Raw genomic sequence first — 16,043 nt, forward strand, 5'->3', positions numbered from 1 at the left:
GACGATAATTGAGTTTTACGTATTGTAGCAATAGCAATTTAATCGATTCAAATGTTCCAGGGCCTTTGGATGAGTTTCGGGATGGGAAATTTTCCTACGTGGGGCTCCCGTGGTACATCGATGTATGGGGTTCTGTAGCCTGAGTGTAGACTTGCCTACTCAACGTATAATATATGACAAAGTTTAATATAAAATGTGGTCATTTCCCAAGAATCAGGGGCAAAAAGAGAGTACAATATACGCTAGATACTAGTACCAAACATGGATTGAATGCACCATGCAATCTTACTGAACCCAATCCATGAGCTGTCAGTACCTACAACATACAAAATAGGTACAAAGTACAAATTACTGAGCCTGGGCCTACGACGATCAATATCTCTTAATGACCAGTCAGACTAGAAAGATCAGCGCGGAAAACCCCGGCAAAATATTCAGTTTCGGATATTATTCATACAGAGTATGTGTCATGTAAGGAGACCACCTGGGCAGTTCGGGGTTTGCCCGACGCCATCTTTTCTTTGTACCTATAAGAAGGCTAGTATGGACCCCCCGACTATAATATGTTTTTCAACCAGCGCCCGAGCCGGGGTGGAACCAGTGTCCTGGGAAGCCAAGTACCCAATGGGGGAAATACATATGTACCCAGGTGCCCTCATTGGGAATGTCGACACGTATAATGCATGATACAGGTATATACGTAAGGTATCATTATACATTAAGTACGGAGGATACATGGATAGATGAAAAGAAAGAAAGTACTCCGTACATGTGCCAATGACCCAGTGTGATGGTCTTAGGGTCATTCTTACATATCACAAATGGCCTAAGGAAAAATGATTACCAGGGCCAAGGTGCAGCTAATATGCAGCTAAAAGGTGTTGGACTAGTTGATTCGCTCAAATGTCGCACCCATGGGACCCAGGGCTTTGGGTTACGGTGAGGGGATTCATCAGGACAAATTGGAAGGTCTTTTCTTTTTCTTTTCTTTTTAAAGAGAAATGCAGACTTTGTGTGACTGAAGTATACATTCCATTCCCTATATAGATAATATCTACCTACCTACCTAATCTAGGTATATAGTACTCCAACCTATACCTCTTAACTTTTTCTCCCAAAGTCCCTAGACGCCTTCTACCACTCCCTTGGGCCCCCAAGCGGGAATCCTTGGAAATGAGAGGCCCAGACGGTCCGCATCCCCGCTAGGGCGTGGGTCACCTTTGGTCCATGTCGATCTAGCTCGGAGTTCTGATTCGATTTATTCGATTTAATATCAATAACCAAGGACTATTAGAAGAAATTAAGATTGATATAGCTTATTGGGACATTTACATCTGTAGGGACACATAATATGTATAATATAATGTAATATATACTATATAGTATATTCATTCGGTATAGAGCCCAATTGAATCAACCTGGGAAATATTCCCAACCTCTAGTTACCGGTAGCGCGGGTCGTACTTTTCCTTTTTCCACTGTACTCCGTACTTCTGCACCGAATTCTGCACCTTCTTTCTAATAATATTATTTTCCCCTTCTCTCATCCTTGTGCCATTTCATTCTTTAGTACCCCGCGTGGGCACAGCTTCACCTTAACTCCTTCTCCTTTCACTTTCAAGTAGAGCCGAGGATATTGAACTGCTGAGTTCGGAGTTTCCTGGGAATCTCGAATCCCTGAGCTTCACCCGACCGTGCAATCCCTGTGGTCTCCTTGAACCCGCACTTGCTCGTGTGCTTTCGCTGCCTCGCTGCCTCGCAGCTGCCTTGATCCTTTCGTGTTTTCCTATGACTGGCATGATCGATCAATTCACAACCGCCTTCGATATCTTGCGCGATCATTGATTGATCGCCGATATCAACACCATGTCTTACCGAGAGTCATCTGGTTCCTTTCCCGCACCTGACCGCACATCGCTGCCGAAGATGTTTACGAACGGGGATTCCAGGCTGCGACACCTACCTCCCATAAGTTCCCCACCTCCACCCAAACGATACAAGTCCGAGTCAACCCCAGGGAGCGATGCCGGCCATTCCAGGTACTACTCGCACTCCGTGGCGAGTGATCGGACCCGATCACGACAACCGTCTTCCGCGATGGACTTGTACACCCTGATCGACAGAGATCCGGTTGATAAAGACCCTCGCAGGAACGCTCGCTTCACTAGCAATGGCTCGGTGGCCACACAAGCATCCCACGCCTCGAACGCATCTCAAATATCGCGATCGTCTCCCATCATAATTTCCGACCGCAAGTATGTCGCTCTATACGCAATTCTGTGAACTCAATGACTGACTTTTATCCTAACAGGATACCCGAGAAATACCCGAATCACAAAGAGAACGGCCGAATGTACCATGGCTATCGGAAAGGAATCTACCCGCTCCCATGCGACGAGGAAGAACAGGACCGTCTCGACATATTCCACAAACTGTTCACGGTGGCACGGGCCGAGGATGGATTGATCTATGCACCACATCCCCCGGGGTCCAGAATTCTCGACCTGGGCTGTGGAACGGGCATCTGGAGCATCGAAGTTGCGAACAAGTTCCCGGATTCCTTCGTGGTCGGCGTTGACCTTGCACCAATACAACCGACCAATACTCCAAAGAACTGCGATTTCTATGCCCCGTTCGACTTCGAGGCGCCTTGGACAATGGGAGAGGATTCCTGGGATATCATCCATATGCAGATGGGATGTGGCAGTGTCGCAAGTTGGCCCAGTCTCTACCGACGAGTCTTCCAGCACCTCAAGCCGGGCGGCTGGTTTGAGCAGGTCGAAATTGATTTCCGACCCCGCGTTGAGGACAAAGATGGCGAACCGGGACGTGCTATGGCTAACTGGTACTCGACCTTAAAGCACGCAACTGAAGCTACCATGCGCCCCCTGGCCCACAGTTCGAACGAGACGATCCGGAATTTGCAAGAAGCGGGCTTCACCGAGATTGACCACCAGATTGTGGGATTGCCTATGAATCCATGGCATCCCGATTCCCACGAGCAGAAGGTGGCGCGTTGGTACAATTTGGCTATTTCCGAGAGTGTCCAGCCAATGTGTTTGGCTCCTTTCAGTCGGGTGCTTTCTTGGACTAGGGAGCAGATTGACCGCATTGCATTCGACGTCAAACAGGAGGCTTTCGACAAACGGATCAAAACATACAACCTTCTGCACATCTATCAAGCGCGAAAACCAGTCGAGGAATAAACTGGTGAATTCTTCTACCCATATAGCACAGATTTGGGTGAAGCATAGCAACCGACCGCCGGATAGCTCCTTCAAATTGAAGGAGATCTCGACAGTCCTGGCTTCATCGCCCGAAAAATATACCCGCTTGATTATCAGATTCAAGATAGACCGGGTCGCCACTCCTAGACTTTGGCTGGCCCAGAGTGTGCACTAGCCACGTTATATTGAATGTGCTTCTGCTGCAAGTGGCCGCAACTAGATGTTCGCTCCAAGGCCAACAGCTTCACAGCACAGCTTTATGATTTTTGTTTTGTTCTGCGTCCGGGTCTGTTTGGGAGCCGAGATATTACCTCTGGAAAAATGTTGGCCTTATAGGTCCCAACCCCGACAGCCCACAGGACTATGGATGTTTAATCGATTTAAGGGAGGTTTGGGGGATTGACGGTTGACACGATGTGTATGTGATTCTTTCTTTGTATGCACCCACGGCCCTCTCGGGTCATGACCTTTGTTTTCTTATTTTTCTTATCTTTCGACTCCATTCTATCCTTATTATTTCTTTCTCTTTGCATGCTGGACTTTGCATCTCTTGGCGTTTTGGGCTTTTAGCCATCCATTTCGAATATTTTCGGCTTGTGATATATACCCAGATTACCTTTGGTTTCTGACACTTCCATTTGCTATGTGCCTGAATGACGAGTAAATATGTCTTGGAATCAACTTTTGCTCTTTGTATTCTTATCTTTTATATATTTCCCTATTTTGGAGTGATGGTCTATTGGTCCCCTGCATTGCTTTAAGGTGTCTGCAGGACTCCGCCAGCATGTCCAGTTTCAATGTTGACACTATAATAGCTGTTGGTTTCGTTACAATTGCAGGTTCTATTGGCTCTTGCGATCGCCTACCATCGATACTTGTCTATAAAGAAGATCTCGGCACTTGGAAAGATATATATTTGAGTATAGTAGCACCTGAACCATTCTTGGCTGCAGTAGAAATCAAACCAGCCAGAAGTTTTTCCTCCCAACGCCGGATTGTAGACCAACCAATCTCCCTAGAAACGAACGCCACTATGCAAAATACGCTAGTCCAGCCCTCCAAGAACGGAGATGGAGTTAGAAAATGGAAAGCCACGCACACACAAAAGAGGACAAGCCAACTATCGCCGCCGACTCCTGTTCGTACCCCGGGAAGTCCCATTAGCAGCAGGCTTCTCCGCATCCCCATTGACACCCTCCCTGCCAGCCCCCGGCGTCCTCCGCCGCATAGTCCCCGGCCCAACCGCAACAACATCCTCCCCAGAATCACTATCCTCAATATCCATCAAGACAGGCATAGCAAACGGCTCAATGCCATCATCCCCATCCCCCTTAACCAAGTCAAGCGTCACAGCATCCGGCTCCTCATCCTCCTGATCCAGCCGGCGCTGATGCACCTGCTCGGCAGGGTGAACATCAAACTCATCCTCCGCCTCCATGTATTCCACATTCTCCTCGACCTCGCCGAAATCCGGCGCCAGCGCCGACCATTTCTGCGGCGACACGATCGACCACGTGTATATGCATCCGGTCTCAAGTCCGCACGCAACAACCATCGGTCTGCTCGGATGCCACTCCACAACGCCGAGTTCCTCCCGCGGCCCCTCCAGGATCTTGACTAGTGACCCGTGGCTGCGTTCCCACACGTAGATATCCGGGTTCATGAATGTTGTTGCGGTGACGAACTCGCCGGTCGAGGAGAATGTTACGTGGTTCCAGCTGAGTCGGTTAACTACGTCTTGGAACTTGTGCTCCACGTGTAGTTTTATCGCGGATGGTTCCAGGTCGATTCCCAGCTGGGATAGGTCCGGCATTAGCACTGTGCGGATTACGCGGTCTGAGCTGTTGATTAGGAGGTCGCGGCCGTTGCTGGCTAGTCGGAGGAGGATGACGACTCCGTTGCAGAGGCGCATTGAGTGGATGGTCGTGCAGGTTTGGGTTTCGATTATGTTGATCCAGCCTTTGGAGGTGCCGGCGATGATGTGGTTGCCGAAGGCTGTGAAGATGGTTACGCAGGTTGAGTGTTTCGCGTCTTGTGCTGCTTGTTTGGCTGCTACGGCTGGGTCGACTTCTTCGCCGGTTGGGGCTTGGGGTCGGAGCGGGGCGGAGGGGAGGATTCGTTTGATTGGTTTTGTGCTGGAGACGTCGACCAGTACGGGTTGGTCTTCGAAGAGGGATGCGACGAATAGGAGGCTGGAGAACAGAAGGGGTTAGTTTGGTATGGATTGACGCATAGTGGGGGAATTGTGGTAGCTGTACTGGTTGAATGGGTGTAGCTCGGCGATATATACCGGCGCCTCGAATCGGACTGTCCGGATTCGTGAGCCGTCTTTGAGATCCCAGAGTATGCATTTCCAGTCTTGGGAAGAGGTGAGGAGGTAGCGGCCATCGCGGGACCAGCTGGGTATGGAGTCAGCATTGGCCTTCATCAACGTAGATCGGCGTTTGTTGAATCCGGGGAAATCGTACCTCAGAGACTGGATCTGTCGCGTGTGGCCTTGCAGTTTGCGCGCAACGCCATTGGTTTCAATGTCGAAGATTACCACTGTGCCGTCCACCTAGAGAATGTCTTAGCATTCGGCCCTGTTTCATGAATATGGCTTTCTTGGGTATGGGGGTTCACGAACTCGTCCGGAGGCAAGGTAGTCACCTTTATGGTTGAAGCTCAAACATGTCGCATGGCCGCTGCCTATGGCGTGTTGACCCGGTCAGCAGTGTTTGTTGTTGGCAAGCGTTCGTATCACATACTCAGTTTCTCAGTCAAAGTATCCGGGTATTCTTGCGCCAGTACAAATGGATCCACGAGTGAGAGATTCATTGCGCTAGGTGCATGTAGATCGAGGTGCAACTTGAATCCAAAGTGAATCCTCGGCCGCTTACATAGGCCAGGATAATAAGAGATGTTCAAGCATTCAGTGTGGATTCCAGAATATAGTGAAACGCCTGAGGTAGGTCCTCCGTAATGATAATAATCTGCCGGGCTCAATATCCTTACAATCTTAGGGCGGTGACAATAGCCCATCTAAAACAAACCCAGGTCGCTGCCTCACATTGATGCCTGTGACATTCACCGCTTTCATTTCCCATAGTAAAAGGTACATTCAATCTGCCGTTGCCTGCACATTGGGGAAGGTATCCACAGTTCTGCCAAAGCGGTGAGGTACCGTTTAGACGGCAGACATCGTGCAGGGAAAACTCAAGCCCCATCACAGTGAGGCAACCTCAGAACATCACCCTTTCATCTCCCCGACACGCCATCCACCCGTCGCCTCTACAACCCAGGAGGATCGCGCTTTCCATCGCGATACTTCTTCGAGATACTGCGAAGACGATCTTCTTTGCCGCGCTCCTTTTCCCCTTCTTTTTCTGCTCCGTGACGTTCGGGACCTATAGGTCGCCGGCGCCCTCGTGGCAAGGGCTGCCCAAGGCCTCAGCCGGCCAGCTGCTTCCACACCACCTTCTTTTCATCGTCGCTACGTGTAAATCTGAATTCTAGCTTACGAGCGAGTCTTTCACTTCGTTTTTTTCGCGACATTTACGAGCCAGCCTTCCTCGCTTTTACCGGTTTTACTGCACGCCTACGTGACCGGTCATCTCCGCCTTTTTTCTATCAATCTTTTTTCGTCACCACAAATTCGCCATCATGTCTAACGTGTTTTTCCCATATTCCAAGGCGCCTCTGCGCACCATCAAGGAAATTCAGTTTGGTCTCTTTGCCCCCGAAGAGATCAAGCGCATGAGTGTGGTCCACATTGAATATCCTGAAACACTGGTCAGTAACTCTTGATTCATTTTTTTCGCTAGCGGACGTTTTTTTTTTGGACGATGTTCCATTTTTTTGATGCGCTAGGAAGACTTGATTGCTGAGTGACCTATAGGATGATCAACGTCAACGACCTCGGACTAAGGGTATCAACGACCCTCGCCTGGGTACGATCGACCGTCAATACAACTGCGAGACTTGCGAAGAGGGCCCGAAGGAATGCCCTGGACACTTCGGTCACATTGAGCTCGCGTCTCCAGTCTTCCATATTGGTGCGTAATAGATTTGCCTCGGTTTCTGCCTTCTATCTTTCCTGCTCATGCTAACTTTTGGCCCCGTTCTAGGTTTTTTGACTAAAATCAAGAAGCTGTTGGAGACAGTTTGCCACAATTGTGGAAAGATCAAGGCCAACACGGTTAGTCATCCCTACTGGGATGGCAAATCTTGACTGGTTCACTTCGCTAACGTCAATATCAGGCCGATTCCAAGTTTACAGAAGCCCTCCGTTTCCGTGACCCCAAGCGACGCTTTGACGCTATCTGGCGACTCTCCAAGGATGTGCTGGTATGCGAAGCCGACGCACCCGCTGATGATGAGGAATTTTCGAAGGAATCCCAGAAGGGCCGCTCCCATGGTGGCTGTGGTAACGCCCAGCCCACCGTTCGGAAGGAAGGCATCTGTTTGGTTGGAACCTGGAAGCCCAGCAAGGCTATGATGGAGGATGAGATGGCTCAACCGGAGAAGAAAGTCATTACGCCCACAATGGCCTTGAACATCTTCCGAAACATCTCCGTGGAAGATGTCCGCATTATGGGTCTCAGCAATGACTACGCTCGTCCCGAGTGGATGATTCTTACTGTCTTGCCGGTCCCTCCCCCGACCGTCCGTCCTAGCGTTGTGATGGGAACCACAAGTGGCGCTCGCGGTGAGGATGATCTGACTTACAAGCTCGCGGAAATTGTCCGTGCGAACCAAAATGTTCAACGCTGTGAGCAGGAGGGAGCACCAGAGCATGTCATTCGTGAATTCGAATCTCTGCTTCAGTACCACATTGCCACTTACATGGACAATGACATTGCTGGTCAACCCACGGCGATGCAAAAGGGAAACCGCCCTGTGAAGGCTCTTCGCAGTCGTCTGAAGGGTAAAGAGGGTCGTTTACGTCAGAACTTGATGGGAAAGCGTGTCGATTTCTCCGCTCGTACCGTTATCACAGGTGACCCCAATTTGAGACTCGACGAGGTCGGTGTTCCATACTCGACTGCTCGTATTCTCACCTACCCGGAAGTTGTCACACCCTACAATATTGAGAAGCTTCAGAGGCTGGTTGCCAACGGACCCAACCTTCACCCTGGTGCCAGATATATTGTTCGTGATAACGGTGAACGCATTGATCTTCGTCACGCGAAGCGCGCGGGGGCTCAGCAACTGCTGTATGGTTGGAAGGTCGAGCGCCATCTTGACGATGGCGATTACATTCTGTTCAACCGTCAGCCGTCTTTGCACAAGGAATCCATGATGGGTCACCGTGTCCGCGTTATGCCCTTCTCCACGTTCCGGATGAACTTGTCTGTTACCAGTCCTTACAACGCTGATTTCGACGGTGATGAGATGAACCTGCACGTCCCCCAGGGTGAAGAATCGCGCGCTGAACTCGCTGAGCTTACTTTGGTCCCGAAGAACATTGTTTCTCCGCAGCGTAACGGTCCTCTGATGGGTATTGTCCAGGATACACTCTGTGGTATCTACAAGATCTGTCGCCGTGACACCTTCCTCACCAAAGACCAAGTCATGAACCTCATGCTGTGGGTCCCTGACTGGGATGGTGCCATTCCCCCTCCTGCAATCATTAAGCCTCGCCCCCGTTGGACTGGAAAGCAGATGATAAGTATGGCTTTCCCCTCAGGTCTTAACCTTCTGCGTGTTGACAAGGACGGCTCGCCTTTGTCCGAGAAGTTCAGTCCTCTCAATGATGGAGGTCTCTTGATTCACGGTGGACAGCTGATGTATGGTATGCTTTCCAAGAAGACGGTCGGTGCCAGTGGTGGTGGTGTCATCCACACCATCTTCAACGAGTACGGCCCTGATACTTGCGTCAAATTCTTCACTGGTGCCCAAACAATCGTCGGGTATTGGTTGCTGCACAACGGTTTCAGTATTGGTATCGGTGACACCATTCCCGATCAACTTACTATCAACAAGATCGAGGAGGCTGTTCGGAACAGAAAACAGGAAGTCGAGGAGATTACGGCTAGTGCCACTGAGAACACATTGGAGGCACTTCCTGGTATGAATGTACGTGAGACATTCGAGAGCAAGGTCTCTCGTGCTCTCAACAACGCCCGTGATGAAGCTGGTGATGCCACCGAAAAGAGTCTTAAGGATCTGAACAACGCTATTCAAATGGCGCGCTCCGGTTCTAAGGGTTCAGCAATCAATATTTCGCAGATGACTGCGCTTGTGGGACAACAGTCCGTGGAAGGCAAGCGTATTCCGTTCGGCTTCAAGTATCGTACCCTTCCTCACTTCACCAAGGACGATTACTCTCCCGAGTCCCGTGGATTCGTTGAGAACTCATACCTTCGTGGCTTGACTCCTACTGAGTTCTTCTTCCACGCCATGGCTGGTCGTGAGGGTCTGATTGATACTGCTGTCAAGACTGCCGAAACTGGTTACATCCAGCGTAAGCTGGTCAAGGCCCTTGAGGAAGTCATGGTCAAATATGATGGCACTGTCCGAAACTCCCTTGGAGATATCATTCAGTTCATCTACGGAGAGGATGGTCTCGACGGTGCCCACATTGAGAACCAGCGTGTTGATCACATCAAGTGTTCCGATGCCAAGCTGTTGGAGCGATTCCGTGTTGATGTTATGGACCCCGAGCGAACCCTTGGCCCAGAAATTCTGGAGCAAGCCAATGAAATTGCCGGTGACATCGAGGTACAGAGATACTTTGATGAGGAATGGGAGGCCATTCTGAAAGACCGTGAATTCCTGCGCACTGTGGTCAAAGAGGACGAGGAGATGATGCAGCTTCCCATCAATGTTCAGCGTATCCTGGAAATGGCCCGAACCACTTTCCGTATTCGCGAGGGTACAATCAGTGATTTGCACCCTGCTGAGGTCATTCCACAAGTCCAGCAGCTGTTGGATCGCTTGGTGATTGTTCGTGGTAACGATCCCATTTCGCAGGAGGCTCAGGTTAACGCGACTTTGCTGTTCAAAGCGCAACTGCGCAGTCGTCTCGCTTTCCGCCGCCTCGTTACAGACTATTCGCTCAACAAGCTTGCATTCCAGCATGTGTTGGGTGCTATCGAAAGTCGTTTCGCTCGTGCGGCAGCCAACCCTGGTGAAATGGTCGGCGTTCTTGCGGCCCAGTCTATTGGTGAGCCCGCGACTCAAATGACACTGAACACTTTCCACTTTGCTGGTGTGTCGTCCAAGAACGTCACGCTTGGTGTGCCACGTCTGAAGGAAATTCTCAACGTTGCCACGAACATTAAGACGCCATCCATGACTGTGTACCAGGAAGGTGTGAAGACCCACGATAAGGAGGGCGCCAAACTCCTTCGAAGTCTTGTGGAGCACACAAGTCTGCGCTCTGTGACGGAGTCGACGGAGATTTACTACGATCCCGATATCCAGTCCACTGTTATCGAGAACGATAGGGATATGGTGGAATCATACTTCATCATTCCTGAAGATAATGCCGACGACGCATCTCAGCAGTCGAAGTGGTTGCTCCGTATTGTTCTCAGCCGCCGCTCGCTTCTTGACAAGGGACTCACGGTGCAAGACGTTGCCACAAGAATCAAGCAGGCTTATCCTCGCGATATTGCAGTCATCTTCAGTGATAACAACGCCGACGAGCAAGTTATCCGTATCCGTCAGGTCCAAGACTACAAGGATGACGAAGACGAAGATATTGAGTACGACGTCACCTTGAAGAAACTTGAGCAGCACTTGCTGGACACTTTGACCCTTCGTGGTGTTCCTGGCGTTGATCGTGCATTCATCAACGAGAAGAGCAAGGTCAGAGTCGTCGAGGACGGTACGCTCCACACCAGCAAGTCCGACCCTCTTTGCAAGGAATGGGTTCTGGAAACCAGCGGATCCTCTTTGGCTGCTGTTCTTGCGATTCCGGGCGTCGACGCCTCGCGCACTTACTCCAACCAGTTTATTGAAATTTTCGAGGTCTTCGGTATTGAGGCTGCCCGTACAGCTGTCCTTCGTGAATTGACCCTCGTGCTTGCCTTTGACGGTTCTTACGTTAACCACCGTCACTTGGCTCTGCTGGTCGATGTCATGACTGTTCGTGGTTATCTGACTCCTGTTACTCGTCATGGTATTAACCGTGCCGATAATGGTGCGCTCATGCGCTGTTCGTTCGAAGAAACAGTTGAAATTCTGCTTGAGGCTGCTGCGTTCGGAGAGCTCGACGATTGCCGCGGTGTGTCGGAGAACTTGATCCTTGGACAGATGGCGCCCGCCGGAACGGGTGAGTTCGACGTCTACCTGGACCAGAGCTTGCTCAACACCGTCGTGTCCAACAATGCACGCTACGGCCTTATGGGCGCGGTCGGCGCGAAGGATGCCATCATTTCCGACGGTGCTGCCACTCAGTATGACACTGGTTCTCCCATGGCCAGCTCACCGTACATGGCTGGTGGCGACCCCAATTCGACCTTCTCGCCTATGCACCAGATTGGCCAGGAGCCTACTGGAGGTCTCACCGAGTACCAGGCTACCGCTAGTACCTTTGGTGGATTCAGTCCCGCGGCTCGCAGCCCCGGCGGCTACTCTCCAACAAGTCCCTTCAATACTAGCCCGACGTCTCCAGGATACTCTCCGTCTTCAAGCTATTCACCGACCTCTCCTGGCATCGGCATGATGACCTCTCCCGGTTTCTCGCCTGCCAGCCCAACGTTCCAACCCACGTCTCCGGCCTACTCGCCCACGTCGCCTGCATACGGCCAAGCGTCGCCCACCTCTCCTTCATACTCTCCAACTTCGCCTGGGTTCTCGCCGACGTCGCCTAACTACAGTCCGACTTCCCCCAGCTTTAGTCCGGCCTCGCCGGCGTTCAGTCCGACTTCGCCGAGCTACAGTCCCACCAGTCCTGCGATTGGCGGTGCTCGGCACCTGTCCCCAACATCCCCTACCTCTCCCAAGTACACACCAACTTCGCCTGGTTGGTCTCCTACGAGTCCCCAGTCATACTCGCCGACTTCTCCCAATTTCTCTGGCTCCCCGACGTCGCCTACCTCTCCAGCTTACAGCCCGACATCCCCGGCGTACAGCCCTACGTCGCCGCGCCAGTGAACATGGTATGAAGATGGCCTGCCTCTCTCAGGCTCGTGTTCTGCACCTGTACCATCATCAACTTGCTCCTCAACCACTAAACAAAAAAGATCTTTTCGCGCTACACATCTCGGAAATGATTGATAATTTTTCTTTTTCACGATATCGGGGATTGTCTCCCATTCATTGTATCTGTTTAGTCTTTTTTTTTTTTTTAAACCAATTAACCAACAACACGTGCGTTTGGTTTCAGCCGCCATTGTTTCGAGATTGCTTTGCTCTTCCCGGCGCACTACTCCCCCATCGTGCATGCGAAGACCGCACATCGATCAGAACCGAGGACACTGTCCATGGATGCTGGGAGATAGGAGCGTGGACTTTGCTTGCCATTCGGGGAATTGCCCAAATCGTTTTTATTGCATGGAAAGCGCACCCGGGATGTATTTTGACTGCTGCTTTCCGCTTTGTACACACCCTCCAAAGGGGTCGAGTAGATTCCAACAATGTTTATGAAATTCCAATTCTTTTTCGTGTTCCTCGTACTGGCTAGAGAAAACACTAGATTAGATTCTGACCGCTTTATACTAGATACCTTTGTAGTCTAACGCAGTTTAGATTATGAAGGGCTTCCGTCCTGATATCATGTACAGATTGAAGAACATCTTGAATGGGACTAGAAATATGCCTGCACATAGAAAGCATACTGTTGTATGGAGTACGCAGGTACGATAAGTATACGATGTAGTGATTGGCCCTCGGCAAAATGAAGCTCCGTCAAGCCAAGTGGCCCGTACTCTGGAACTACATCATATCGCCATTCCCAACTCTGTCGCCTTTGTGATTCACGGTGCTCTGAGAGTCGCAATGTGCTTCAAACCCCTACATTACATCAGTATTTCGCAGGCATTATGAGGACGCCGCTCTCACACTTTCTATCGGCCCTGCGTAAGTCTGCCCGCACCTGCTGGACTGAAAATAGAAGCTGACATCCATTTCCAGTGCTATTGCAGACATGTGCGGCTGGGCCTGGTCAACGTCTCACTGACCAAACAGCGTCCGGGGCTATTGAGCACGATGCAGATCACGGATTTACGTTCCAGACAGGGGAGGCAGAGCCGCGACACATGACTCGTGAGTAGACAGCCTCCGCCTTATCGACCGACACTTGATACTGATTGCCTTTATCATCTGATAATAGAGCGAGTTGAGAAAGCCTGGGATATCCTGCGCACAATAAAGGACCCAGTCCTACAACCCGACAAGTCGAGAGGATTACTAGGGACTGCCGTCTACTATGGCCGCCAAACAGTCCGACTGCTATTCTTGAATGGCCCTTCGACCGAAAAACCCGAGCGGAAACTGAACAAACATCTTGCAGGAGCAGTGGAGGAGCTGAGAACAGCTGCAGACGAAGACCGAGACCCGGACGCGATGTTCTTGTTAGCGGAGATGAACTTCTATGGCAACTTCTCCCACCCCCGCGATTTCAAAGAGGCCTTCCGCTGGTACCATGAACTGGCATGGCTGGACGGAAACAATACAGCGCAGAACATGGTCGGGTTCATGTATGCGACGGGGATCGGTGGTGCGGTCGAACCGGACCAGGCAAAGGCCCTGATGTACCATGAGTTTGCAGCGGAAGCAGGGAACATCCGCTCAGAGATGACACTTGCGTATCGATACCACACTGGCATTGGAACACCGAAGGACTGTGACCACGCGATCCATTACTACAAGAAGGTTGCGGACAAGGCGATCGAGTACTACCGCTCAGGTCCTCCTGGTGGCAGGGCTATGGTTCGAGAATCTTATCGTTGGGCAGATGAAGAAGGTGGTGTTTACGGTCCAGGGGCCAGTGTGTCGAGCTCGGGGCAAAACGCGCGGGACCCTACAAATGCTACTCCTGAGGCTAGCGTGGAAGATATTCTGGAGTACTTGGACCTCATGTCCCGGAAGGGTGAACTGAAGGCTACATACACCCTCGGCAAGATGAATTTCGAGGGTGCCCGGGGCTTGCCCCGGAATTTCCGACGTGCTATGAGGTATTTCAAGGTCGTTACCAAGAAATATTGGAACAAGGATGGGTCCGTCAACTCGAATCCCCCTGCAGGGCTGGATAAGTTGGCGTCCAAGGCTGCAGGCCATATTGGTCTGATGTACCTTCGCGGAGAGGGGGTTGAACAACACTACCCGACTGCGCTCACATGGTTCCGGAGGGGTATTGCGAACGGGGACTCTCTTTGTCAGCATTGGATGGGTCTGATGTATCTCAAGGGCTATGGTGTTCCCCAGGATGGCTTCAAGGCATCCCACTACTTCAAAGCAGCAGCAGAGCAGGATTCCCCAGCGTCAGAATCACGATTGGGCGCTCTATTCTTGGATCAAGGAGACGTGGCAACCGCAACACGTTACTTCGAGCTTGCCGCCCGCTGGGGATGGATGGAGGCATACTATTACCTAGCGGAGATGGCCAACTTCGGCGTTGGCAGACAGCGGCACTGTGGCGTGGCCGCCGCCTACTATAAAATGGTAGCGGAAAAAGCGGAGATCGTCCACTCAGCCTTTGTTGAGGCAAACGCCGCCTACGAATCTGGTGACAAGGAAGCTGCACTCATCCCATCGATGATGGCAGCAGAGCAGGGCTATGAGAACGCACAGGCAAATGTGGCTTATCTGCTTGATGAGCATCGCTCTGTGCTGTCGCTCAGTTCTATCCTTCCATGGACACAGAAGGCTCGGTCCTCCTTGATGCGCAATGCGCGACTGGCGTTGATTTACTGGACCCGCTCTTCGAAGCAAGCCAACATCGACTCCCTAGTCAAGATGGGTGACTACTACCTGTCTGGCACGGGTACACCTGTTGACGCTGAGAAGGCCTCAACTTGTTACCATAATGCCGCTGAAGCCCATCACAGTGCACAGGGCTATTGGAATCTGGGTTGGATGCATGAGAATGGTGTGGCAGTAGACCAGGATTTCCACATGGCCAAGCGGTATTATGACCTGGCTCTTGACCTCAGCCCCGAAGCGTATCTGCCAGTGAAGCTCAGCTTGATCAAACTGCGGATTAGAGGATACTGGAATCGCATCACCAACGGAAACATTAACCCCATCCACGAGGAGGAAGGTAAGCTGCTCCCCACTTACCCTGTTCGTGTCTTCCTAGTTTCTTACTTACATTTATCCCTAGACTCGAAACCCCGTCGTACCTTGAAGGAATGGGTCAAGGCCTTCATCGAGAACGACGAGGAGGGCTACTACGAAGACCTTTACGAACTACAACGGGGGGACGATGATGAATATCGTGGCTTGGAATCCGAAGGCCACGAGGATGGCTACTATGACGACCTAGACCTCGATATCGACGAGGGAATACTGGAGGGCCTCCTCATTGTAGGTTTGGCTGCTCTGCTGTTGGTCTTGGTTTACTTCCGTCAACAGCAGCAGCGCAACCGACAGAATGAGAACGCCAATGCCAATGCTAATGCTAATGCCGGCGCGCAGAATGGAAACGGGAACGCCAACGACCGCGGATTATTTCCTCAGCCTGGGGATCCTGATTTTGGGCAATGGGTGGCAGGAGGAGTTGGTCATTAAGGAAATTACAGTGTATGCATTTCAGCGTGACCTTTTGTAGATAAAATCCAAGTTTGCTTATCGATAAGACTTGCATCTCCGCATCTCACTTGCCTACTCCAACTTTTTAATCTTTCTTCCTCTTTCTTGAATCCATCGCACGTTTGAAGTCTGTAT

The 16,043-nt window shown here is 51.1% G+C and overlaps 5 protein-coding genes across 5 annotated transcripts; 3 read left to right on the forward strand and 2 right to left on the reverse strand.

The window, feature by feature from the left end:
- Window positions 1–1,617: 1,617 nt before the first annotated feature.
- N7489_005401 (uncharacterized protein) lies at window positions 1,618–1,842 on the reverse strand (the record flags this gene model as incomplete). The annotated part of the gene is made up of 1 exon (XM_056711153.1): window positions 1,618–1,842. The coding sequence occupies one exon, from the start codon at window positions 1,840–1,842 to the stop codon at window positions 1,618–1,620; it is 225 nt and encodes a 74-aa protein (XP_056569574.1).
- A 24-nt stretch (window positions 1,843–1,866) lies between these two features.
- N7489_005402 (class I SAM-dependent methyltransferase) lies at window positions 1,867–3,206 on the forward strand (the record flags this gene model as incomplete). The annotated part of the gene is made up of 2 exons (XM_056711154.1): window positions 1,867–2,255; window positions 2,312–3,206. 2 exons carry the CDS (start codon window positions 1,867–1,869, stop codon window positions 3,204–3,206), a joined length of 1,284 nt encoding a protein of 427 aa, XP_056569575.1.
- Window positions 3,207–4,347: 1,141 nt separating this feature from the next.
- On the reverse strand, window positions 4,348–6,044 carry N7489_005403 (Set1-mediated histone H3-K4 methylation subunit Swd1; the record flags this gene model as incomplete). Its single annotated transcript, XM_056711155.1, has 5 exons — window positions 4,348–5,419; window positions 5,486–5,626; window positions 5,696–5,784; window positions 5,854–5,915; window positions 5,975–6,044. 5 exons carry the CDS (start codon window positions 6,042–6,044, stop codon window positions 4,348–4,350), a joined length of 1,434 nt encoding a protein of 477 aa, XP_056569576.1.
- An 825-nt stretch (window positions 6,045–6,869) lies between these two features.
- Window positions 6,870–12,311, forward strand: N7489_005404 (DNA-directed RNA polymerase II subunit RPB1; the record flags this gene model as incomplete). The annotated part of the gene is made up of 4 exons (XM_056711156.1): window positions 6,870–6,998; window positions 7,105–7,261; window positions 7,334–7,404; window positions 7,467–12,311. 4 exons carry the CDS (start codon window positions 6,870–6,872, stop codon window positions 12,309–12,311), a joined length of 5,202 nt encoding a protein of 1,733 aa, XP_056569577.1.
- An 887-nt stretch (window positions 12,312–13,198) lies between these two features.
- N7489_005405 (ubiquitin ligase complex subunit HRD3) lies at window positions 13,199–15,887 on the forward strand (the record flags this gene model as incomplete). Its single annotated transcript, XM_056711157.1, has 3 exons — window positions 13,199–13,235; window positions 13,290–13,421; window positions 13,489–15,887. The coding sequence occupies 3 exons, from the start codon at window positions 13,199–13,201 to the stop codon at window positions 15,885–15,887; spliced, it is 2,568 nt and encodes an 855-aa protein (XP_056569578.1).
- Between the last annotated feature and the right edge of the window lie 156 nt (window positions 15,888–16,043).

This window comes from Penicillium chrysogenum, assembly GCF_028827035.1.
Source record: "Penicillium chrysogenum strain IBT 35668 chromosome Unknown utg000002l_segment0_segment0, whole genome shotgun sequence".
Taxonomy (NCBI): Eukaryota; Fungi; Ascomycota; class Eurotiomycetes; order Eurotiales; family Aspergillaceae; genus Penicillium; species Penicillium chrysogenum.